This window comes from Phyllopteryx taeniolatus, chromosome 4, assembly GCF_024500385.1.
Source record: "Phyllopteryx taeniolatus isolate TA_2022b chromosome 4, UOR_Ptae_1.2, whole genome shotgun sequence".
Taxonomy (NCBI): Eukaryota; Metazoa; Chordata; class Actinopteri; order Syngnathiformes; family Syngnathidae; genus Phyllopteryx; species Phyllopteryx taeniolatus.
The window spans coordinates 20901937-20928020 of record NC_084505.1 but is presented as its reverse complement, the minus strand read 5'-3'; the positions used below and the strand labels follow the sequence as shown (position 1 = coordinate 20928020).

The 26084-nt window shown below is 41.7% G+C and overlaps 2 protein-coding genes across 3 annotated transcripts; both read left to right on the top strand.

Annotated features, from left to right (window-relative positions):
- Nucleotides 1-235: 235 nt before the first annotated feature.
- Nucleotides 236-22833, top strand: sfrp2 (secreted frizzled-related protein 2). 2 transcript variants are annotated; one of them, XM_061770502.1, is made up of 5 exons: nt 236-567; nt 648-965; nt 17002-17688; nt 19938-20018; nt 20234-22833. In XM_061770502.1, exons 3-5 carry the CDS (start codon nt 17178-17180, stop codon nt 20539-20541), a joined length of 900 nt encoding a protein of 299 aa, XP_061626486.1. In that variant the 5' UTR covers nt 236-567; nt 648-965; nt 17002-17177; the 3' UTR covers nt 20542-22833. The 2 variants fall into 2 exon arrangements, with proteins under 2 accessions (XP_061626486.1, XP_061626487.1); XM_061770503.1 differs by lacking the exons at nt 236-567; nt 648-965 and adding an exon at nt 14539-15000.
- Nucleotides 22834-23202: 369 nt separating this feature from the next.
- Nucleotides 23203-24877, top strand: med28 (mediator complex subunit 28). Its single transcript, XM_061771961.1, has 4 exons — nt 23203-23396; nt 23578-23644; nt 23737-23849; nt 24184-24877. The coding sequence occupies exons 1-4, from the start codon at nt 23238-23240 to the stop codon at nt 24385-24387; spliced, it is 543 nt and encodes a 180-aa protein (XP_061627945.1). The 5' UTR covers nt 23203-23237; the 3' UTR covers nt 24388-24877.
- The last annotated feature ends 1207 nt before the right edge of the window (nt 24878-26084 follow it).

Here is a 26084-nt window from a genome sequence, read left to right as displayed (position 1 = left end):
GGTGACCCTAAGTGGCCGAAGTAGGAGTAAATCCCCTGGCCTCTCAGGTGTCCATGACCTAGCTCCAGTATTCAGCAAACAGCATGCCACCTTTCTACCCCCACACAGGCCGTACGATTGCGCTATTGAACTACAGCCCGGTGCACCGCTACCTAGCAGCCGTCTTTTTAACATCTCTCGTCCAGAGCGGGAGGCCATGAAGACCTACATCAATGTGTTTTTGTGTACCTGGATGACATCCTGGTTTTCTCCCGTTCCGTCGCAGATCACGAACGACATATTCGACAAGTACTTCAGAGACTCCTTGAGAACAAGCTCTTTGTTAAAGCAGAAAAGTGTGAGTTCCATGTTCCAAAGACCACTTTTTGGGTTACGTCATTGCTGAGGGGCAGCTTCAAATGGACCCAGCCAAGGTAGCTTCAGTCACAGAGTGGCCGACGCCATCCACAACAAAGGAGCTGCAGCGATTCCTTGGCTTCGCCAACTTCTACCGGCGGTTCATTCAGAACTACAGTCGGGTGGCAGCACCCTCACTGCGCTCACATCAACCCTAACGTCCTTCCAATGGTCTGAGAAGGCCGACATGGTCTGAGAAGAACGACATGTGAGCATGCCTTCTGTGAGCTAAAGAAACTTTTTTTCCTTAGCTCCTATCCTCGTTCATCCGGATCCACAGAGGCAGTTCATAGTTGAGGTCGATGCATCAGAGTCGGGGTTGGTGCGGTGCTGTCTCGGCGATCCCAGACTGATGGTAAGGTCCACCCTTGCCCCTTCTTTTCTCGCAAGTTGTCTCAGGCAGGGAAAAATTATGGGATCGGAGACCGGGAGCTCTTGACGGTGAAGATGCTGTTGGAGGAATGTCAGCATTTCCTGGAAGGCGCCGAACACCCATTCATCGTGTGGACCGACCACAAGAATTTGGAATACATCCGCTCTGCTAAGAGGCTGAGCTCCCGTCAAGCCAGGTGGGCATTGTTTTTTGACCGGTTCACCTTTACCTTGTCCTACCGCCCAGGGGCCCAGAACACCAAGGCGGATGCCCTGTCCGGCCAGTTCGCCTCGGAGAGTGTCAAGAATGATACAGATCCCATCTTGTCTCCCCGTTGCTTTCTGGGCTCAATCACATTAGAAATAGAAACGCTGGTAAAGGAGGCCCAGGAAGAACAAGCTGATCCTGGAAGGGGGTCCCCGGAACTCCCTGTTTGTCCCTGATTCGGTCCGCCCCCAAGTGCTACAGTGGGCCCATTCACCACGACTTACCTGTCACCCTGGAATCCGCAGAACATTGGCCTTCCTCTGGCAACGCTTCTGGTGGCCTACCATGGAAGATGACACCCGGTCCTTTGTCTCTGCATGCACAGTATGTGCTCAAAATAAGACATCCACTAAACCAAGCTCTGGTTTACTGCGTCCGCTTCCCATTCCCAGACGCCCTTGGTCGGACATCGCCCTGGACTTTGTTTCTGGGCTTCCCCTGTCAAATGGGAACACAGTCATTCTCACTGTGGTGGACAGGTTTTCCAAAGCAGCGCACTTCCTGGCACTTTCTAAGCTTCCATCTGCCAAGAAGACTGCCGACCTGTTGGTCCAGCACGTTTTCCGCCTGCATGGCATCCCATCTGATATAGTCTCTGACAGGGGGCCCCAATTCACCTCGCAGGTTTGGAGAGCAGTTTGCACAGCGCTTGGTATAGGTGTTGGTCTATCCTCTTGCTATCATCCTCAGACTAATGGACAATGTGAGCGCACCAATCAACAGCTGGAGACAGCACTCTGTTGCATATCCCAGTCTCGTCCCGTTTCATGGCGCACCCACCTTGGGTTGAGGATGCCCATAATTCGCTGCCCAGCACCTCCTTGGCCATGTCCCTTCTTCAATGCTCCTTAGGCTACCAACCTCCACTGTTCCCATCGCAGAAGCCTGAGCTTGCAGTTCCTTCAGTGCAGGCCCACATATGCCGGTGCTCCAAGGTCTGGAAGCAGCCCCGCGCTGCCCTTCTCTGCCATGTCTCAGGTACAAGCCAAACGTCGACGCATCCCTGGGGCCACTTACACGGTCGGTCAGAAAGTGTGGCTCAGTACGAAGCATCTATCACTCAAGGTTGAATCCAAAAAACTGTCCCCTTCCGTTTCATTGGCCCCTATGAGATTGTGGCTGTGGCAAATCCATGTGCGGTACGCCTTAAGCTCCCTGCCTCTCGCCACATTCACCCCACCTTCTATGTTTCCCTGATAAAACCGGTTTCTTCCAGTCCTCTGTGCCACTCCCTCCTCCTCCCTTGGTGGTCGGTAGTCATCCCGCTTGGGCCGTGGACAGGCTCCTGGATGTACGTCGCCGGGATCGCGGCCTCCAGTACCTGGTTGACTGGGAGGGCTAAGGTCCGGAGGAGTGGAGTTGGGTCCCTGCGCGGTTGATCGTGTGCAAGTCCGTGATCCGGACACTTCCATCGTGTCCACCCCGGTTGCTTGGCTCGTGCGCCGGGTGGCGCCCGTAGGAGGTGGGGGTACTGTCAAGGCTGCTGTTTCAGCACCCTGAGTCTAGCCCATGAGTGCCGGATTTCGTCCTGATTGGATTGCTGTTATTCTAATTTTTTGCTCTGATTGTTTCTCGGCGATATGAAGGGTCTCGTGGCTTGGGGCAGCCAAGCGTAAGCATTCATAGAGAAGTACAATTCAGCAAGCGTTCGCTTGTTGGCCCGCTAATAGGAAACTTGATCTGAAAGGGGACCAGGGTGAAAATAAAAAGAGAGGGGGATATTTTATTTCATACAAACGTCATGTTACTCTGCAATATGGATATCTATATGCGTCAAGAATAATACTAACTGGTGCAAGTTCATCCAGTGTCCGTCCCCTATTTGACTGTGCAGGCCAAGCAAAGATTGAGGCGTGCAGCTGCTGAAATCTCTAGCAGACGTCTCAGTAGAGACAATAAACACTGCAGCCATGACCTTCCATGTAATCACCCGGAGGTGCGCCGTTATTTATTGACTCGCGTGGCTGTGCGGCTTCGCTCTTTTTCTCCTATTTGTGGTTCCAATGGGGAGCTCCCACCGTATCAGGTGATCTGGCCAAATAGAAAAAAGCTTTTCGAGTGGGGGTGGGGGATGGGCGGGCGAGTGTCAGGTACACCCCGTCCCATAGCGCGCGCACACACACACAGCTGGCCTTAAGTAGATCGCTATCGCACACTCGGTCAGTCGGTGGGCAACGTTTAGGAAAAGCGCTTAGTTGCATTTGGAAAATAAAATGACTTAAACGTACTGTAACATAGTGTATGTGCTTTCATATTGATGGTGTATTCTGAAAGGGTTATATTCTCCCACATGCTCCGCGCCCAATTCTGCCGTCCACAGTCCGTCACTTGCGTGTCTTCTGGCCATGTGCGCACTTTGGGTGGGCTAACCCTCAAATGACTTAAGTGGGTTTCCACTTGTGCGCTCCGGAGCCTGCAGTAAGTCTAGCGCCCCGGGAAGGCCGTTTTGATTGGTTCGCGTGCTCCGAGCCTCCGATGGCTGCTGCTAGCGGCCTCAAGCGGCTTGGGAGTTTGTCTGAAAGCAACAACTGCAGCAACTGCAGTCATCTTGATGGCGCGATGGTGTGTTAGATATGGAACAATTCTGTTTTTATATTTGATCTATGTCATTGTCATTTAAGTGACGTGCCCCCGTCCGTGTCTTGTGCTAGTCCGGTTCCTGGGCAACGCTGGTCAACAGCATTCTTATAAATGGCATTCATTCATAAGCACAGTTTTATGATGCAATCACATACAGTATATTTCACAATATGTAATATGTACAAAAAGACACACACCCCTTAGCCTGTTGGACAAGCGGTGCTCGCATCTCACAGCTGACCATTAACTTCCGTTTCCTCTACGTGGGTTAATCTTAACATTTAAAGAGTGACGTAGTCTTCGACCGGAATTCAAAGGCGTTCTCATATCTCAGGCAAAATCCATATTCTGTGATTTCTACCCACCTCTCAAGCCGTTAGGCGCAAAGTGGCCGGGTACGCGCTAGGGGTGTGCCAGAAGTCATCATAGCAGAATCGGCGTAACTTGAGAACGCGCAAGCCAGGCGCGTAAAATACTGACGTACGCGCACATGGGAGAGTAAGTGCTCGTGCTTTAATGTTGATAACAAATGACCAAACACATCTTTTCCCAAACTTTTTCTCGTATTTGCGAAGTAATATTGGCTTTATGGTGCCTCAGTAAACTCAAATCGTCCACGCATTCCTGAGTTCCAGACGTCTTTCTTCGTTTTTATCATCATTCGAATTTCGCGAGCTTATGTCAACAGGACAAACGTGATGGGTCTTCTACATGGAGGCAACCAATCAGAGGAAAGCGGGCGGTCTTAGCCAAATATGGACAAAGCGGATACAAAACTGGGTCAATCAAAAGTAGCTTTCAAAGGCGCCTTTTCTAGACACTTGTATGACAAAGTCAACGTGTTTTTTTAATTTTTATGAAATTGACACTTTTATACAAATCCATGTTAGAGTGTCACTCTATAGAGATCGAAATAGGCAAAATATGGGACCTTTAATGTTGGTGGAAAATGAGGAAAAAGGGTGGAAGAGCTTTAATGTTACTTGATATGTGGACAGCATAGTTACGTCGATAATGCGATGTGTAGGTGCTTTAATGTTGCTGACACATGAGAGTGCTTGAATAACAATGATAAATATTGCAAGTACCTTAATGGTGATGAACCAATGAAAAACAGTGTACATGCTCGAATGTTGACGATACATTGTGTTGGTGGTTTAATTATCCATCCATCCATTTTCTGTCGCGCTTCTCCTCACGCGGGTCGCGGGCGTGCTGGAGGCCATCCCAGCTATCTTCGGGCGGGAGGCGGGGTACACCCTGAACCGGTTGCCAGCCAATCGCAGGGCACATACAAACAAACAAACAAACAAACAACCATTCGCACTCACATTCACACCTACGGGCAATTTAGAGTTGTCAATTAACCTACTGTGCATGTTTTGGGGATGTGGGATGTGCCCGGGTTAGGGTTAACATGCAAAGTCCACATTGGCGGGGCCGGGGATTGAACCCCGGTCCTCAGAACTGTGAGGCAGATGCTCTAAGCAGTCGTCCACCGTGCCGCCTTGCTTTAATTATGATAAAGGAGATATTTGTCGATGCTTTAATGTTGCTGACAAATGATGGAAACCTACTGTAGTACAATTGCTTTAATGCCGGTGATACATTGTTTTTCAACATCGATGACGAAAGATGAAAAAATGTTTGTGTTTTAATGCTTAGCGCTTTCATGTTGTAGTTGTGCAGTAACAATGCAATGGTGAGCAATGTTTTTTAACAGCAAGCACAATGGCAGCACCATACATTTAACAGAGATGAGGGGCAATATGAGTACAGTTTGAACGTGTGGGACCCCCGTCTCTTCCTCCGGCGGTGGGCGTTTGTGCAAACCCCGCTGATGGACACGCAAACAAACAAATAGCACGGAAAGCACGCATGACCTCCTTGGTGGAGGTAATTAATCACAGCGCTCCTTACCCCGCCTCTCATGAAAACCATGTGGCACATCGCCCGCAATGCTTTCCGCATGCTCCTGATGGACCCCGGAGAAGCTGGCGTGTTATCATTCACTGTCATTCTAAAATAACATCAAGCGCTTTCAGAGCAGCTCATATTCCAACCTCATAACATCTATTGTGTTCCAGTACCAAAAACACATTATGTTGGTCAAGGACTTTACATTTGTTGATGAGGTTTACCAAAACACATACTGTATGTGAGATTCGCTGAAGATTCCACATTGTATTCAGTACTTACTAAAATACGTACATTAGGTTTGAATCCTTAAAATGGTCTTGAGCGTTGCTGAAAACAGGTCGGGGAGGTTCATTTAAGACGTCAAAGCATCTTCAATGTTTAGTTTCGAAGACTCTAAAGCATCATTGTTGTTTACGAAAACACCTACGTTAGTGTCCTTGAATGCTCAGACTTGTTTTTGATGTTTACAAAAATGCCTACATCAGGTTTCGTGGCACTAAATCGATTTCAGTATTTACGAAAAAGCCTGTGTTACATTCATCGCAGGTAGTCGGTGTGAAGAATCTAAATAGTCTCGAGTGCTTATGAAAACACGTATCGCCTCAAAATCCTTGTGTCTTCAAAGCCATCACTTTTCAGCCAAACCGAACCAACCAAAAAAAAAGGCATGTTTGTTGAGCCATTCACATTGCATCGTCAGAGAGAGCAAGACATCTTTAACATTTTAACTCATTCACTGCCAGCCTTCCCGGTTAACAGGGATATTTGACTTCTAAAGCCGTCAATGGCAGTGAATGTGTTACATTGGTAAACACTTTGTAAAAAAAGACAACTTCATAACAGACAGCACTGACCTATAGTTTCAATTTGTGAAAAGTTATGATATTGACCAAAACTGGAGGTTTCCGCCAGACAGAGTTTCATTGAAGAATGAAAAAGTTTTAAGTGTTGTTTGCTTAAAATGCGTATACTTGGTTTGTTGAGGACTCGAAAGCATCTCAAATGTTTAGGAAAAAATATTCCATTAAGTTCAAAGACTAAATCATCCACAGCAATCACAAGAACAAGATTGGTAAATTCACCCAGGACGAAATCGACTCACATGTTTACAAAAATGCATATTTTAGGTTTGAAAACCTAAATCCTCTTCATTTATGAAAAAGCCCATATTATGATTATCGAAGACTCCAAAGCATCATTGATGTTTACGTAAATGCGTACGTTGCGTTCGAAAGCCTCTGAATCATCTTCGGTTTTTACTAAAAGACACGTCAGGTTCATCGAAGACGAAAGCATCTTTCCAAAATGCATGCGTAAGATTCGCTGAAGCCTTGGCATCTGAAATTCCGAAAAACTTAACCTGATATAATTGCACAGACACATACATTGGTTTGAATCATCTGCGATAGTTACGAAAACGCATACATTAGGTGTCAAGACTAAATCGTCTTCATTGTTTACGAAAATGCTTAGGTTCATCCAAGACTTTAAAACCGATGTCTTGCTGTTTGTTGCTTACTTAACCTACTAATGTCAAAGAACCCAAATCATCTCAGGTGTATGAAAATGCATATGTTAGGTTTGTTGAGCACTCTAAAGCATCTCAAATGTTTACGAAAAATCTACATTAGGTTTAAGGACTCTTAAGTTGTCCTCAACATTCACGACAAGATGTATGTTAGGTTCGTCGAAGATTCTTAATCATCGGGGAAACGGTTGAGTTCGAATACCAGATCGTCGTCTGTATTTTTGGAAAACAGTAGTTTTAGTTCGTGGTAGACTCAATTGTCTTTAACATTTACTCAAATTGGGTTTATTGAAGACTAAATGTGCAAACGATGTTTATATATGCCCGTATGTTAGATTTGAAGAATCTAAATCATTTTCAGCGTTTTACGAAAATGTGTATATTAAGTTCGGCAAAGACTGAATCTGATGTTTCGGTGTTGTTAACTAAAACATGCACGTTAGGTTTGCGAAAGAAAAATTGTCCAGTATTTACACGTCAGATGTGTGTTAAATCTGTCCAAAACTTAACAGCTTTTTCCAATGCTGATGACATAAAATGGCTACTAAATAAGTATATTCGACAACACCGATCTAAAGTTTTGCAAATGTGAGCCGCTACATGCCAGCTTTTGGACAATAGGAAGTATGTTTATTTTGTCCCGTCTGATTCTTTTTTTTTCCACAGTTTGAACCCAGCAAGGGTTACTGTCATATATTTTTGGAAACTTTAGCTGTCAGAATATATAACCTGAGAGCACATTTTAGCCAAGGCTGGGGGGGAAGTTAAGTTGGCGGCAGGCGTTCAGGAGAAAGCGGGTCAAAGTTGGCTACCCGAAGCAGCCTCAAGCGTCACATTTGGATCCAATCAAATCACTCAAGTGGTGGGTTTTTTTTTGGTGTGCTTCTGCTGCTACATGATATAAAACAGATGGTCCAAATGTGGCACGAGTGCGTATCTGTTTTTGTTCCCTTTATTCGTCTTGTCACATATTGAAGAAGAAGAAGAAGAAGAAGAATTTTTTAGCTTTATAAAAAAGTGTAAATGTATTATTAGATTGATATAAATATATCATCATCATCCCAAAAATGTATCCAAATGCAATCATATGCATCCACAAATAGTATATGCAAATGTATTGAATAGACTTTTTAATGCTAGAAATACATTTCACATTTTGATATGCGTATATTTATATTTATATGGACATATTTTATCAATGTGTACTATATGTAGAGCAATATTTATGATATTAATATATTTATAAGGATATAATTTTTTTAAAGAGTACAAATGTTTCTTTCCATTTGCACTGTACTAGTATAATAGATTGAATATATTCCTAATATGAAAATGGTGGCACAGTGGATGATTGCTGAGCACACACCCAATTCCGAGGTTGCGGGTTCAAATCAAATCTCTGTGTGGAGTTCCCATGTTCTCCCCGAGCCTGCGTGGGGTTTTTTTTTTGGAAGACTCTAAATTGCCAGTAAGTGTGAACGTGAGTGTGAATGTTTGTTCATTTGTTTCGACGTGCCCTGCGATTGGCTGCCGACCAGTTCGGGGTGTACGCCGCCGCCTCTCTTTTACTGCCAGTTTGAACATTTGAAATCATTTAATTGAAAAAGTCAAAAATAGAAGGGAACAGAAAAAAGGGTGTCAATGTATAAATGAATTACTTCAATTTGAACAAAGGAAAAAAAATAGATTTACATAATATATATCTACTATTTTTACGCACATTTTTAAAAATAAAGTGTGAACGTCAACTCTTTAAAAGAGTGTCGGTGACGACCACATCAGGTGACCTCTGAACCCTTGTGGAAAGCAGTAAGGGTTGTTTGGGAGTTGGAAACAGAGGGGCAGGTGACCCCCACCGCCCCCTCCTCTTCCACTCCGAAAATCCTTCAGTGATGGATGGGGTCTGTAGGACGTCTAACACACACCCCCACCCCCTGTCCCCTCCTCTTTTAAAGCAGCGTAGAAGATGGATGCCCCTCACAAACTCAGGTTTGACATACATGGAAGCTTTTGCTGGGAACCAAAAGGGGTGGGCCAAACAACTTCAGGGTCAAGTTTTTCCAACCCCCCTGCCCCCAAGCCCTAAGCAACCCCCGAGACCCTTCCTATGTGTCCCTGACTCTAAAGCACCCCTGTCTAAAAACGGCTTTCGAGAATAACAGCGGACCCGGCTGTTTTTCGGCAAGGGCAAATTAAGAGGCATTAAACGGGACCCAATTAGGACCACATGTTGAGTTCATTTGATGTGACGCACAAAAGCGTGAGTGCGGATTTGAGAAACTTCAACAACCGACTCTTCTCCTAATGTACGTTATAATGGATATTTAGGTACGTTCATTTGTGGCCGTGCCGTAAATTGTCTTTGCTGTTTCCAAAAAGATGGACGTGAGGATTCCAGAGTGCTCTAAATTGTCATTCATGCTTACAAAACAAAGGTTCAGTGAACACTCTTATTTGTGACGCGTACGTCAGGTTCATTGAAAACGCAATTATTGCCATTCAAAAGGTTAACGTAGGGTGCATTGAAGACTCAATTGTCTGAGATGTTTTTCAAATGTATACATTAAGTTAATTAAACACTAACTTTTAGTGTTCAAAAATGTCTGTAAGGTTTGTTCTAGGACTGTTAATTGTCTTTGTTGACAACAAAAGTTAACGTTAGGTTCACTAAGTTCTTGAGATTTTCTTTGATGTTCCCAAAAACTTCATTGGGTTCATTGAACACTCATTTGCCTTTGATGTTTACAAAATGCATCAGGACACAAGTTGTTCTTGAAATATGCACATAAGATTTGTCAGGCTGTAAATTGGCTTTGATGTGCACAAAACACATATCTGGTTCAATGAAGACTAGAAATTCTTTATTGGTCAAAAAATGCCTGTTGAAGACAGTAAATTGGCTTTGATGTTCACAACCACAATTCCAATGAGGTTGGGACGTTGTGTTACACATGAATCAAAACAGAATACAATGATTTGCAAAACATGTTCAACCTATATTTCATTGAATACACTACAAAGACAAGGTATTTCATGTTGACCTTGGATCCCTCAGGAGGCGGCACTGCATCAAAAACCGACATCGGTGTGTCAAGGATATCACCGCGTGGGCTCAGGAACACTTCGGAAAACCAATGTCAGTCAATACAGTTGGGCGCCACATCCGGAAGTGCAACTTGAAACTCGACTATGCAAAGCAAAAGCCATTTCAACGCCGCCGGCTTCTCGGGGCCCGAGCTCATCTCAGATGGACCGATGCAAAGTGGAAAAGTGTTCTGTGGTCCGATTTTGTTTTTGGAAATTGGGGACGTCGTGTCCCCCGGGCCAAAGAGGAAAAGAACCATCCGGACTGTTATGGACGCAAAGTTCAAAAGCCAGCACCTGTGATGGTACGGGGCTGGTGTTCGTGCCAATGGCATGGGTAACTTACCCATCTGTGAAGGCACCATTCATGCTGAAAGGTACATACAGGTTTTGGAGAAACATATGCTGCCATCCAAGCAACGTCTTTTTCATGGACGCCCCTGCTTCTTTCAGCAAGACAATGCCAAACCACATTCTGCATGTGTTACAACAGCGTGGCTTCGTAGTAAAAGGGTGCGGGTACTAGACTGGCCTGCCTGCAGTCCAGACCTGTCTCCCATTGAAAATGTGTGGCGCATTATGAAGCGTAAAATACGACAACTGTTGAACAGCTGAAGCTGTACATCGAGCAAGAATGGGAAAGAATTCCACCTACAAAGCTTCAACAATTAGCGTCCTCATTTCCCAAACTTTTATTGAATGTCAATGTCAAAGAAAAAGTGATGTAACACAGTGGGAAACATGAGCCTGTCCCAGCTTTTTTGGAACGCGTTGCAGCCATCAAATTCGAAGTTCATGATTATTTGCTCAAAACAATCAAGTTGATCAGTTTGAACATGAAAGATCTTGTCTTTGTAGTGTATTCAATTAAATATATGTTGAACATGATTTGCAAATAATATATTCTGTTATGATTTATGTTGAACACAACGTCCCAACTTCATTGGAATTGGGTTGTAGAAAAGATTACTAGGTTCATTGAACACTATATTGTCTTTGTTGTTTACAAAAACATAATACAGTATGTTCACTGAAGACTAAATTGTGTTTAGTGATCAAAAATCGTATTAAAGATTCGTTGCTGGACGTGGTTTATACATTTGGTCCGTTCTAAGACTGCAAACTGCCGTCTTTGATGTTTTAAAAAAACGCATATGTTGTGTGTCAAAGACTAAATCGTCTTCAATGTTTACAAAAACGCGTAAAGTTAATTGAAGAGTATAAAGTGTCGTTGATGTCAATAAAAACGCATCCGTTTAGAGTCACTGAAGACGAAACAGTTTGCAGGCATGGATGTGTCAGTCCTGTGATTGACAGCTGATCAGTCAGCCTCTCGCCTTTGTCCATCTGGAGTGTATAGTGCGAGGGGAGGGGGTGGGGGGGGGGGGGGGGGGAGGACGTCTAGATTTCACTCTTGCGCTCTGTTGGCAGAGGAACAGAAGCTGAAAGTGGGCCAACAAAGCGTTCTGCTCTTTGACGCAAAGCAAGTTCGTCACTTTTCCGTTTCAACTCTCAAGTCGGAATCACCAGATGCGGATTCCAGCAACGGCCACGTTTGGAATGTACGAGCCCAATTCCAATGAAGTTGGGCCGTTGTGTTCAACATCAATCAAAACAGAATACAATCATTTGCAAATCATGTTCGACCTAGATTTTTCATTGAATACACTCCAAAGACAAGATATTTCATGTTCAAACTGATCAACTTAAATGTTTTGAGCAAATAATCATGAACTTAGAATTTGATGGCTGCAACACGTTCCAAAAAAGCTGGCAGAGTTGGCAAAAAAAACTGCGAAAGTTGAGGAATGCTCATCAAACACGTGTTCGGAACATCCCGCAGGTGAACGGGCTCATCGGGAACAGGTGGGGGCCGGGATTGCTTCCCTGAATTGCTCAGTCATTCACAAGCAAAGATGGGGCGAGGTTCCCCTCTTTGTGAACGAGTGCGTGAGAAAATAGTCCAACAGATTAAGGACAATGTTCCTCAACGTACAATGGCAAGGAATGGAGGGATTTCATCATCTACGGTCCATAATATCATCAAAAGGTTCCGAGAATCGGGAGAAATCACTGCATGGAAGCGGCGAGGCCCAAAACCCACATTGAATGCCCGTGACCTTGGATCCCTCAGGAGGCGGCACTGCATCAAAAATCGACATCGGTGTGTCAAGGATATCGCCGCGTGGGCTCAGGAACACTTCAGAAAACCAAAGTCAGTCAATACAGTTGGGCGCCACATCCGGAAGTGCAACTTGAAACTCGACTATGCAAAGCAAAAGCCATTTCAACGCCGCCGGCTTCTCGGGGCCCGAGCTCATCTCAGATGGACCGATGCAAAGTGGAAAAGTGTTCTGCGGTCCGACGAGTCCACATTTCAAATTGTTTTTGGAAATTGTGGACATGGTGTCCTCAGAGCATTATTATTATTATTCATTATGTTTGATGTTTCCGAAAACACGTAAGTTAGGTTCATCAAAGAGTTAAAAAGGTCTTTCGTATTTTCAAAAATCTGTAAGTTAGTTCGAAGAACGTTTCAATCACGATCATTTGGGAATTGGGTTTGATAAAATGCGAGAAAAACCCCAAAAGTCGTCAGTGTTTACAAAAACACATACGTTACGTTCAAAGACTAAATTCCATTCGGTCTTTGTAAAAACACACGTGTTAAGTTTGCCAAAGACTAAAGGACCTATTTATGTTCGGAAAATGCACACGTTACAGAGTCTTTAAAGACTCTAAATTGCCTTCAGTCGTTATGTTAAGATGAAATACTATGAATTGTCTCGTGACGTGCGCGTGACGTTTGTTGGGACACTTATTTGTCTTAAGCATTTGTGGAAAGACATACGTTAGCGTCCAAATAAACTGTGTCTACGAAAACATCTACTTTGCGATGGAAGACTCCGAATCTGTTTGGGAATCGTCTTCGGCGAAGACTCGAAATTGTCTTCAGTGTTTACAAAAAAGGCAAATGTTCGATTTGTAGGGCTGAACAATTTGTTTGGTTTTGTTTCCTACGTTTTACGGCGGTGGACTCCTTTTTCCGTCACAGCAATTGCCGATCCCGCGCCTTCTTTCGGAATAAGCGTGGCAATAAAAGCCGCAAATTCAAAAGCGACGCGCAAGCAGTGTCAATCCTCTTGACGCTCGGCTTTTTACAATAGTGAATACATTGCAACATATCGTAGCAGTGCCCACAGCGTAGAGACGCTGTCAAAAATGAAAGATGTAGTGTCCCAAAACAGAGACAAGTGAAATGTTCGGGGGTCTTTTCTCAGTACGGGGTGCGGATCAGGTGGCGATCATTCCCAAAAGAGCCGCCGTGAGAATGAGTGTGTCCTTTGGTGCTAAAACATAGTCCCGTATATTTAAGAAGCTTCCCGGCGTAAAGGTCAGCAGCCACTTTAAGTGAGGGTCAGGGTTCAAAGGACCTAACCCCTGACCCAAGGGGGCCTGTCACAGCAGGTCCCGGTGGGCCTTTTAATCTGAAAACGGTCGTTGCTGTGCTCCTGGGGTAATGTTTGCGGGCCGGCCACTCCTGCTGAACGGGCGCCACTGTTCCATTTATTTCTCCATTTGTGGACAATGGCTCTGACCGTGGTTTGCTGGAATCCTAAAGCCCTAGAAAGGGGCTTTGTTAGCCGGCGATGACTTTTTGTTCTCATCTGTTCTTGAATGTTGTCATTTGGTGAGATCTTTTTGAGATCTTTTGTCCGACAGGTTCTTTTGAAGTGATTCTGGAGCCTTGTTGGTGGCTTTCATTCAAAGATGGCGCATATGTCATCTAGGTTTTTGTGGCTGTCATTTAGCCTCTTGAATTTGGAGAGGTGGTGCACACACACACACCGAATAGTCATGAGAACCCTCTGGCGAGCCTGGAAACGCAGGCCTCGGATGAGTTTACATCAAACCTTTGACGGCCTGTACGTGGCTCGCACAAAGTCTCCTCTTGGTCTTTTCCAAGTGTCAAATCAAGTTAAGCACCGTTCGTCTTCAAACGTGAAAACGATAAAACAAGCCAAGGCGATTCACGTTGCACATGTGCCTCGTGCAGAGCTTTTCTTGGCCTTCGTAATTGAAAACAATACAACAGTTCAAAAGCCATTTGCACTTTGGTATGAGAAATACTGCGAGTACTCTTAAAGACGAAATAAAGGTATTATTTCAAGATCAGAATTTGTTTGGGGTTTTTTTCAAGAAAAACATCCTTTTAAAAAAACAGACAATACTTTTTAACAAAAGTCGTATTTTTGGAGAATTAACTTGCATTGGTTTGAGAACAAAGTCCTTTTTACAGTAATATCACATATCATTGAATTATTTGAGGATTGATTCCTATATTTCAAGAAAAAAGTCTTTGTCTGACAAGAACTAAGGTTGCTGTTTTTCGAAAAAACTATTCGCGAAATTTGGCTGGATTTTCCTGACAAAAAAAGTCACAAATATTTTAGAAACGATAAAAGTCACAATTTGACCAGAATCAAATCTTACATTTTGGGAATTAAGTTGTATTTTCCACTTTAAAAAAAAATATTTAAAATGTCGCAATGGACACAACACAAAAAAATATATATATATATATATATATGCAGTTTGCTTGATATTTGGATCCACTGAAGTGTTTAGCGACAAATTCCGACAAACGTCGCACGCAAACCAATGAGTTGTTGGAGGTTTTGGTGTGCGTGCGTTTGTTTGTTTGTTTGTTTCTTTGTTTGTTTGTTTGTTTTTGTTCCCCCCCATCCCCCAGAGAGGAAACGAGGAGTTGGAGCCTGAGAAAGAGCAGAAGTGTGGAGCCCAGATTGGGTTTCACCTCTCCCCGGCACCCCGGCACCCCGGCACCGCTGAGGTGCACCACAATATTCCTAATGATGGAAAATGAGCGCTCCATTGAGCGGCCTTAAACGCCACAGTTGACATTTGCCAACTATTTGCCTCTAAAAACAGTCCGAGAGAGACGGACGGCTTCGCTAATTTGACAGCAGTGAAGCGAGCTGGCCAATGAGATTGGAATACAAATAAGACGAAAATTGCTCAAATTAGCAGCCACTCACCAAGTTCAACTCAAGTCGGCATCTGACCAGAAGAAAGTCGAAAACAATTTCGAAAAAAAGTCATTTGTTTCTTGAGCAAAAGAATTGTATTTTTATACTATGTTAGTTTGTTTCGCATTAAGTCGGATTTCTTTTTCAGGGGGGGAAAAATGTGAAAAATAGAATTGAATGCCATCTATTGTCACTATTGCATAATGAGATTGAAATCAGCTTCTTCTCCAGTGCAAATATGTATGTAAAGTATAGAAAAAGAAGAAGAAGAAGAAGAAGAATTAAGTCAAAACATAAAATAGAAGAGTATATTGGGTCAGTAAAAGCTTAGGGTGGTCATGACTTTGGGAAGGGAGGGGAACTTAACTCCTATTTTTTAAATGTTGGTGTTTTTTATTTTGTATTTTATTTATATTTGGATTAAGTTCTAGTAAAAAAAATGAATCTTACAAGAATAAAATCATACATAAAAAGAAACATATTTTTTAAGAATGTGTTTATATTTCTTTTTTTTTTTTTTATACTTTTTTACAAGAAGAAAGTAGCCCAAAATATTTTATATTAAACTTTTATATATATATACAGTAAAAAAAGGGTTGGTGATTTATTTTTATTTTTTTCTATATATAGTAAAGTTCTATTTTTAAAAGAAAAAGGGGGGAATACAGTTTTTAAAAAATAAGTCAACAAATGGGTGTCCTCTTTCTTTAAAAAAAAAAAACAAAAAAAAAGGTGCATTTCTCATGACAAGTCGTAATTTGTTTCGAAGAAATATTTTTTTACTTCAAAATTTCCTGTTTTTTATGAAGACATGAGTATTTTTTCTGATCGTCAAATTCACATTTTTTCAGGAAATGAATTAAGGTATTAATTCTTCTTTTTTAAAAGAAAAGGTCTCTAAGAATTAAAGTAGCATTTGTCCTTTTATTTTGAATCCGAACATAAAGTAATTTTTCAGAAAAGGAAATACAAGAAAAGTACATTTTGGGGATTTCAAAAAAATGTCTGATTTTCGTTCAGTTAAAACAAATCTCTATCCAACTTTGTGTTTGAACCGATTGAAAGAGATGGGACGGCCAGGGGGCCGACGTTTTTCGACCGAAAGAGATGGACGGCTTCTCTAACTTAGCGAACGCGTCAGGCAAGAAGCTTCGTTAGGATTTCCACAATGTGAAGGCTGGCGAATGAGATGGGCTTGTGCGAAAAGCAGGTGTCACTCCCAAAAACGGAAAAATTGTACCAAACAAATGACGCTCGTGAATCGACAAAAGCTGAAAGTCTTTCTTTCACTACCTTGACACACAAGTCAAGTGATTGAATCTTACAACAAGAGAGTTGCCATTCCAACCCAAAAATGCCACTTGTGTCAATGTTTGGAGTGGCCATCGCAAAGCCCCGATCTCGATCCTATAGGGTTAAATATTGGCAAGTTGAAAAGGCATGTGCAAGCAAGGTGGCCTACAAACTTGGTTGGCTCAACGACAGCAGTTCTGAAGCTTATGGCGTTTTACCGATACGATGCAAATGGTACCAAATACTAATGAAATGTACATAAACTTCTGACTTTGACCAAGTCATGAGAAATGTTTTGGGTTTTTTTTTTTTAATCCTTCTCCTTTTACTCTCACATTTGCCAAATAGAATAATTGTGGTCATCCTAATCGACGGAAAACAGGAGCAGTTTGTCAAGTTTTGTTCTGATTTCAGTGTCTTTTCACGCAGCCTATGTAAACTTTTGCTTTCAATTGTATAAATGATCCAATCAATATTTGGTGGATTTCACCCATCGATTTTTTTGAATGCAGGAAAGAAGCGTCTGGATGTGAAGCTTTCCTTCTGAGCTACTGCTGCCGTATGACCCCGTCAGCGACGCCCCTGGGCCCCGCAGAAGGGGTTTGGACTCCTCCCAGAGGTTCGGCGGAATGAAAAGTCTCCCCGGCCGCGCGCGCGCCCAGTCCACCGACGCACGCGGACACACACGATGATGCCGGCTCCGGCTCTGGCTCTGCTGCTGACGTCCCTGGGGGCGGCCGCGGCTCAGGGCCCGTCGGGCTTCGGCGGGCCCCCGCGAGAGGAGGCGCGGCCGTTCAAGCGCAGCCAGTGCAAGGCCATCCCGGCCTCGCTGCAGCTGTGCCGGGACATGGAGTACAGCGACATGCGTCTGCCCAACCTGCTGGGCCACGAGAGCATGAGCGAGGCGGTGCAGCAGGCGTCCTCGTGGATCCCGCTGGTGCACAAGCGCTGCCACCCGGACACCCGCAAGTTCCTGTGCTCGCTCTTCGCGCCCGTCTGCCTGCCCGACCTGGACGAGGCCGTCCGGCCGTGCCGCTCGCTGTGCGAGGGCGTCGAGCGAGGCTGCGCGCCCATCATGGCCGCCTTCGGCTTCCCCTGGCCCCCCATGTTGGACTGCCGGGCCTTCCCCGCCGACGACGACAACGACCTCTGCATCCCGCCCGCCGACCTCCGCAATACGGTGCCCGTCACCAAAGAAGGTACAGTAAACCCCCGCGAGTTCGCCTATGTCACTTTTTTGGGGTCACTTCCTTCTTTTTTACGACATTTGCGCATTTTTGGTGTCATCCTTTGCGCTTGCTCACTCTCAATATATGTGTTCGTATTGTTTTCAAAGCGTGTTCAAGACAAAAAATGCCGTAGATGTTCTAAAAACATGCCGAGGATGGGCTTAAAGAGGGTATTTATAATTGGACGGGTTCCACTTATCGTGGAGGCAACAGCCATGGTGGAGGGTTAGGGTTTACTTTACTTTCCTCCTTTGATTCTTTTACCAAAGCCATATTTGATTCATATTATATTAGTAGAAAAGTGCTATAGAAGTCTAATGCATCATTATTATATGCAAAGGAGTTTTGAAGGCCACGCTAGAAAGGAAACCAAAATGATACTATTAGAGTACATGTTCTATTTTGAGGGGGGGGGGGGGGTCTAAGAAAAAAAACATTCTTGTTGATCTCTGATTTGACAGAGAGGGGGAAACAGGTTTTAACTTTGGGGGGAAAAAAGTTTAGATTTGATCAAAAATAAGGTTATTTTTTGGAGAAGAATGTTTTTCTTCCAAAAATAAACACTTCTTTTCAAGGAAAAAATAGAAAATAAAAAAATAATTCATGTTCTGATGAAAAAAAAAAGTCATATATCATAAATATGCCAAGGACTGTCAATGCCACACTGGAAAGGAACAGTTATACTAGGAGTATATAGCAAATATAATCAATCATACGATGTATATTTTGTTTTGAGAATAAAACAGGTTGATTATTTTTGGAAAACATTTTCAGAAAAAAAGGAAATCAAAAATGAAATCTGATAAAAACAAAAATGTGGTTACTTTTTTCGAAAAAAATGTTTTTTCTTGAAAAAAAAAGTCAAATGAAAAGTTTTTGGAATGTTTTGGGAGAATTTTTTTTCAACTGCATCTTTGAGAACCAAAAATGTTTGTATCTCCAAAAAATGTCAAAATATAAAAAAGCATTTTTCAAGAAAATAATTCATGATCTGACAAAAATATGGTTGGATTTTTTTTCAAGACGAAAATTCCTAAATCATTCAAAAAAGACTTCTACTCTGTGAATATATTGAGTACTTTTTTGACAGAAAAAACAAAACGATTAACTCTGAATGGAATATTTACATTTTCGGTAGAGAAACAAATCCTAATCTGATCAAATATAAGGGTTTGAGAAGAATCCTTTTTTTTTTTTTTTTTTTTTTAAAGTCAAATAAAATGGAAAAGAAATTGAGGAAAAATAATACTGAAAAAACAAAAACAATGTTTTTAGAACAAAGCTGTTTTTGATTCGAAATAGCTTTTCAGAAGACAAGTCACATTCTTAACATTTTTGGGGGGTTGTGCAATTATCAAGAAAGAAGTCATATCGAACAAATATAATGAGGACTATTGAGGCCACACTGTAAAGAAATTAGAAATTAAATTGGTTATAAAAAAGAGTTGTTTCAACAAGCCATAACCAACAAGAATAAAGTGATCATAATCTCATGAAAATAAAGGGAAAAAAACAGTCATACTTTGACAAGAATAAAGTGGGTTTTTTCAAGATAAAATGTTAATCTGACAAAAGTAGGTTGTATTTCTTGTTTGTTTGATTGTTTTTTACAAAAAGAAAAGCAATAGTGGAAGTCATTTTTGTTCAAACTAATTCACAAAGCAAGTCACCTCTGAGGAAAATGTGTGTTCTTTTTTTCCAGGGGGAAAAAAAATCTTTCAAAAAGAATGGTACTGCTTTGAGAAAAAAAGAATTGACAGTTTGACAAGAATAAAGCGATGTTTTTTTCGGGAAAATTGCTCATTTTTTTCCAAGAAAAAAAGGTTGCACTAGAAAAGGGCACATTTTTTTAGGGGACAAAATGCTATTTTTCTAGAATCAAAACAAAAAGAAGAAGAAGAAAACAAAAAGTTTCTTTTCAAAGAGGAAACATCTCATATAATATTCCAGGAATTTTCTCCCCAAACATTCTAATTGAATGTAGCCATTTTACAACTTTATTCTAAGCTGTGTACAAACCGAATAGCTAGACAATACAATTGACTATTTAAAGCAGCAAAACAACTTTCACTAAGCAACTTCTATTTTGTATTTGTCACCATTTCCAAAGTGGCGGAGAGTGAATCGACAGCGCCCCTGCCGGTTGCAGCGAGGGAGTGCGCTCCATTTTCTGCTTCAAGTGACTTGTTCTTTTTCTTTTTCTTTTGTTTGTGTTTCAGTGCCCCGAGTGTGTGACGCCTGCAAGGAACGCGATGAAAATGACAACGAAATAGTGGACAATTTGTGTAAAAACGACTTTGGTAAGCAAACACTCCGACGTTCATTTCATTTACGGTTGACAACGCTTCGGTATTAGCGACACGACACGTTTTGCGGCCGTCGCTCTGCCGATTTTACGGGAATAAATAAAAGGCTAGCAGCCTCAGATTGTGTCGGACTTTGGAGTTATGTTTTCTTTTTTCCCCGAGCACCGAGGCTATTTGAATTGCGACGATGATATTATTCTGTTCTCCAGCTCTGAAAATGAAAGTGAAGGAGATCTCGTACATGGACGGCGACACCAGGATCGTGCCGGAGAACAAGAGCAAGACCATCTACAAGCTGCACGGCGTGAGCGAGCGCGACCTGCGAAAGACGGCGCTGTGGCTCAAAGACGGTCTGCGCTGCGTCTGCGACGAGATCAACGACATCAACGCCGCCTACCTGGTGGTCGGCCAGAAGATGGACGACGGACGCCTCGTGGTCACCTCGCTCAAGCGCTGGCAGAAGGGACGCCGCGACTTCAAGAGGATTTCGCGCAGCATACGCAAGCTGCAGTGCTAAAAACATATATATATATATATATATATGACAACAACAACAACATTACATAAGACTGTTTCAGCCGTACGTAGCCTGTTTTCAAAATGAGCAACATCAGCCAGCTTCTTCGATTTTTTTTTCCAATTGTAAAAAAAAAAAATTTTTAAAATACATCCAAACTTTTGATAGTGTACAGGTCATGATGGAAGTAAATAGGGTCAGGATGTCTCGCAAAAAAAAGCTATTTGTAATATTTTGCCACTTTGGACAATTTCAAATTCACGAAAGTCGTACGACAATTCTGCTCAGACATGAGAAATTTGATCATTACATTTTAAGCGGTCTACATACGATATATGGTTTTCCGACAGCACAATACGTGCAAACTTTCGCCTAATTGTTCAATGTTTGGAGTAATGAAGTCGTGTCCGTTGTCCAATTCGGAATTTCCAAAAGTCATGTAACAATTTTGTTCAAACATCAGAAATGTAAGCTTCAATTTCAAGTCTTCATACAATTGAGAATTGGTCATTCAAAGTTGCGATCGTTTTCAGGTCATGTTATAAAAAGGAGAGCCGTAAAAGTCACAAAGTACTTTCAAAATCTAGCTAGTTCCAACAATTTGGAATTTCCAACAATTTTGCTCAAACATCAGAAATTTCATGTGGTCTGCATGCAGTACTGCATGGTTTCAAGAGGGGGGAAAAACAAACAAAAAAGAGAATACATACCAATCTTTACCTTTTTTAAATAGCGTGTTGTCATTGAGTAGTGTCAAGTTCGTGTGAAAGGTAAAACAAACCATAAAAGCTTGTCAAACATGGAAAACCCCTTTCTGAAAAAGAGACGAGCTCAAGCTATTGCGACTTCCCGCAACTCGCGCGGAAATTTTGTTCGAGTGGTCAACACACTACGTCGGTAGTGTTCCAATGAAAACAAATGAAACATACACGTTTGCACCAAATGATCGTCCGATGTTTGGAATTTGAGGACACATTTCGACTTTTTTAGCTCACTGCTATTTGTTCTTCAATTGTCTGACTGTAGTTTTCTCGAAAGGTTCGCTCGTGTCGTTGGAGTGCACCTTTCCTCATAATTCTAGCGAAATTTGCATGACGTTCAGATAAGAGTTTCCTCGAACCATGAAGAAAACCGTCCAAATTGGTCACGCTAACACAATCTTTGCTTAAAAATCAAACATTGTGTGAAATATTTGGACCACAATTTTGGGGAAATTTGGGGTCAAATTTCACAAAGGTCTTGATTTTCAAGCGAGAGTTTTGCTCCATTTTCCGACCATTGTTTCCTTCAAATTTTAAGTTACATTTCTGATTTCCGCACTAAATTCTTGCTGAATTTTTGAAATTATAAATGTGGAATTCTAATTTGTTGGTCTGTTTGAGTTTCAAGGTTCCACTACTAGCAAAATGTGGACTTTACGGAAGGCCTGAATTCACTAAACGAACAAATCCAAGTAATTAATGAAACGCGTAGCAAATATTTAGAAAATGGGCCAGATGACATTATTGTTGAAAATGCAAATGAATGTTTCTTATTTTTGTATTCCCAATGTTTTCTTCAGCCAAAAATGAGAGATAGCTGGCTATGTTCTCGTTTTTTTTTTTTTTGTTTGTTTGTTTGTTTGGTTGGTTCTTTTTGTGTTTGTTTGTTTGTTTGTTTTTACTATTTTTTACCTGAGCCACGATAAACATAAACAGACATTTTCTGACTCCATATTTTTATTTTTGTTCTTGCAACTTTGTAGTGTCATGTTTGTTACATTATAAATGTTCATTTAGCTAATAATCACATTGTATGTGCAATATTTGTTTTTTTTATGTATTGTTTTGTAAATATCGAAACGTCGTCTTTTGAGCTTGTATACACGTTTTCAGAAAATGTAATGGTAATAAACAATGTGTTCAAGGTGGCTTTTTAAAATGGAGTTGCAGTATTTTATGACTTAGTATTAAATCATTAATAAACACAATTCATGAATAAAAGAATTATTTTAATATAACAAATTAAAGCCACGTGTTCACGATGGCTTTTATATCTCGTTCTTTTTCTCATTTGTCTTTGTTTACTGAAAATGCAATTCATTCAATTAATTAAATGAATTCAATATTTAAAACATTTCATAAAAATGTGCCAGTATGCATTTTTTTGTGACTATCAAAATACAATGATCTTGTATCCAGGTTTTCAGAAAATTCCATGGTAACAAACATGTACAAGAGGGCTTCTTTGTCTAGTTATTTGTATAATTTGTATTTATGAATGAACACAATAAGTAAACCTGTCATCTTTAAATTGATTCAGTGTATTCAAATTTATATCATTTATATCTGTTTATTGCATCAGTTGCTGATGGTAGAGGAACAATTACTTCAACACTGCCACCTACTGGTGAAAATGGTAAATCAATCTGCTTATGTTCAATTACTGTTTTCCTCATTAGCATTTTTTTAAAAGGAATTTATGAATTGATTATTATACAATAACATTTCATTATTATTACAATGAAATGTTTGTATATTGAACTTTAAAGTCGACTTTAAAGTTACATTTTTATTGAGTTTAGTTTATTTTTAAATGGACATGAATTGGCTTTGATGAGAAGCTTGCCCTTACCAAGATGGCCGCAATGAGCAGAATTTACGCATGCGTAAACCGAATCCGGAACTCTGCCTCACACTCTTTTCGGGCCACCGGTAATGGCGTCGTCCATGAGCGGTATGTTCCCCGGTCAGCAGCCGCCAAACGCGCACCCCGTAACCGGCGCGGGTGGCCCGGGCCAGCCCGGATTCCCCGGTCCGGCGAACCGGAGTCAAGGAAGCAACACGCTGGTGGACGAACTGGAGGCCTCGTTCGAGGTAAATTAAAGAAGTTAGCTAAAGAAAGCTAGCTGCTAGTGCTAACTGGTTTTGGCATAGCCGTCTCGCTCGTCTCTAATATACCAACTTTACTCTATTTCAACAACTTTCCAGAATGATTAAAGAGCTACATTGAGTGCAATTAAAAAAAAAACATTTCACCATTTCATTTCTTTTTCAGGCATGTTTCGCATCGTTGGTAAGCCAAGACTACGTGAACGGAACTGACCAGGAGGAGATCCGAACCGGTCAGTGAACGTATCTTTCGTCATGTGTAACGGTAATCTCACGTCTTCGTGAGCATTTGGATCTTTAAATTAGTAGTTTGTGATTGTTACAGGTGTGGACCAGTGCATTCAAAAGTTCCTGGACGTGGCCCGGCAGACGGAGTGCTTCTTCCTGCAGAAGAGGCTTCAGTTGTCTGTGCAGAAGCCAGAGCAGGTGGTTAAGGAGGTAATGTTTTATATTATTATTATTATTATTATTGTTTACCTGATTAGAAGGAAGTGGTTCGTCTTGGTTTGCCAAATGCGGACGTCGGTTGTGCATAACCCCTATTGCTGTTTAATAATCCAAAATATTTTATTTATCCGATTAATCCCCCTATTGCTGTTTAATAATGCAAAAGATTTTTTCTTATCCGATTAATCTATGGGATAATCGGTAGAATATTGGGTAGCTGCAGCCCAACTCGTACGCAAGGTATCACTGTAGTCGACTCCATTGCGTCGACACTCGACTTGGCCGGCCAAATCTTGCGTCTTTACGCTCTCGCTTTGCCTTCCAGGACGTGTCCGAGTTGCGCAACGAGCTCCAGAGGAAGGAGATGCTGGTGCAGAAGCACTTGTCCAAGCTGCATCACTGGCAGCAAGTGCTGGAGGACGTCAGCATGCAGCACCGCAAGCCCAGCGACCTGCCGCCCCCCGGACCCCTGGCGTTCTTGGAGCAGGCGTCCGCTAGCTTGCCTCCCGCCCCTTTAAAGCCAAACTAATGGGATGCTTTTGGACTATGCACAAAAGTCAAATCACGATGCGGGCTTGATGAAATGCACTGAACTGGAGATTTGTTGTATGTGTTATTACCTCTGCCAAGGACAACTCATATAAGGTGGGGGAAAAAAACAGAAAACGTATGAATTTATCTAGACGTGCGTGGGCCGACATTTGTCAGTGCGGGTTGACTTTCGGCTCCATGGCTTGAGGCCAAGTGGGGCCGTGACCAACCTAATCCAGAAGAAAATTGAGCTGCAATGGCGAGGGTTAAAAACAACAACAACAACAACAACAGTAGTAGGCCGTTGGATCCCAATTCGGAATGTACAATACAGCCACCTAAAGGATCGGAGTGGAACAGCATTGACCACTCACTGGACAAATGGCGTATTAAGCTGAAGGAAAAATGTGGAATATTATAAGACCGAGGCTGTAAAATTACGAGGTTGAAGTTGTTATACTACAATAAAAATAAAGCAGCTGAACTTGTTCTTCTTGTAATGTATGGTGTTATTCATGTAAGCTCAGGACTTTTTTTTCCACTCCCTCTTGAAATTACAATTTGTTTTCTCATAATATTCTATTGTCTTTCTGGTAATATTAATTAAAAATTAAAATGAGGAGAAAAAAATCCTCATTGCCACTCTAAAAATTAGAGCTTTTTTTCCACATTCCAATTTTGGTGGTGTAAAATTCTCTTGTAAAAATATTTCTCCCATCTTTTTTCCCCCTTCACATTTTTTACTCATATTGTAACTGTTTTTAAAGAAAAATGTAACTTCTTTCCTCATAATATTCTGATGTATACTTGATATTTTTTGTAAAATAATCATAATATTGTAACTTAATTCTCTTTTTTCCTCATAATACAGTACTCCCATTTTTGTAATGTTGCAACTTTTGTCATGAAAAATTATTTCTCATGTTTTTGCCTTCTTGAAAGATATTTTTTTTCTCATACTGCAATTTTATTCTCGTAAAAATTACAATTAAAATGTTCTTTTTTTCACCATTGTGACAACTTTTTCTCTCATATTGTACTTTATTCTCCCAAAATATTTTTTCTCCAAATATAGCATCCTTTTTCTTATAAATTGCAACTTTACTGCTTGTATAATTGCAACCATTCTAATAGTTTAATAATTTCACCCTTTTTTCAGAATATTCAGGTTTGGTAAAAAATGACAGCTTTTGATCTCATAATATTGTGTGTTTCTCATAGGGTATAACTCATTTTCTTATTCTCAGACAACATATAGGTAATAATGCGGAGAATTTCAATGTGGCCCTTTTGTGTATGAGGTCCTCAGTGGAAAGTTTGGACACTCCTGTGTTAAAGACTGAGATTTAAAGGCCAGTTTCTCCTAATGTCTGCTGTGTCCGATTGAGCTCATGTTCAACGCTGACAGAGTGTCTGCATGTTTTTTTCTGACATCATCTCACTTCAGATGCATTGGGTGACTTCACACCATGCCAGACTTGTTCTGGCCGTCTTCACAGCTATCATCTGTCTCAGTTTGCACTACTCACAGATGGATGAGAGGGGAGGGGGGGAGGGCAGGGGGGGGACAAAGAGGCTCTGGTGAGCTAATCTCCACATGAAACTGGGTTGGAGTGCTTAAATCGGCAACAGTAGTTGACGTGTGAGTTGTCCGTATTGTAAAATGACTTGTTTAACTCAAGCTTGTGTGTGTAT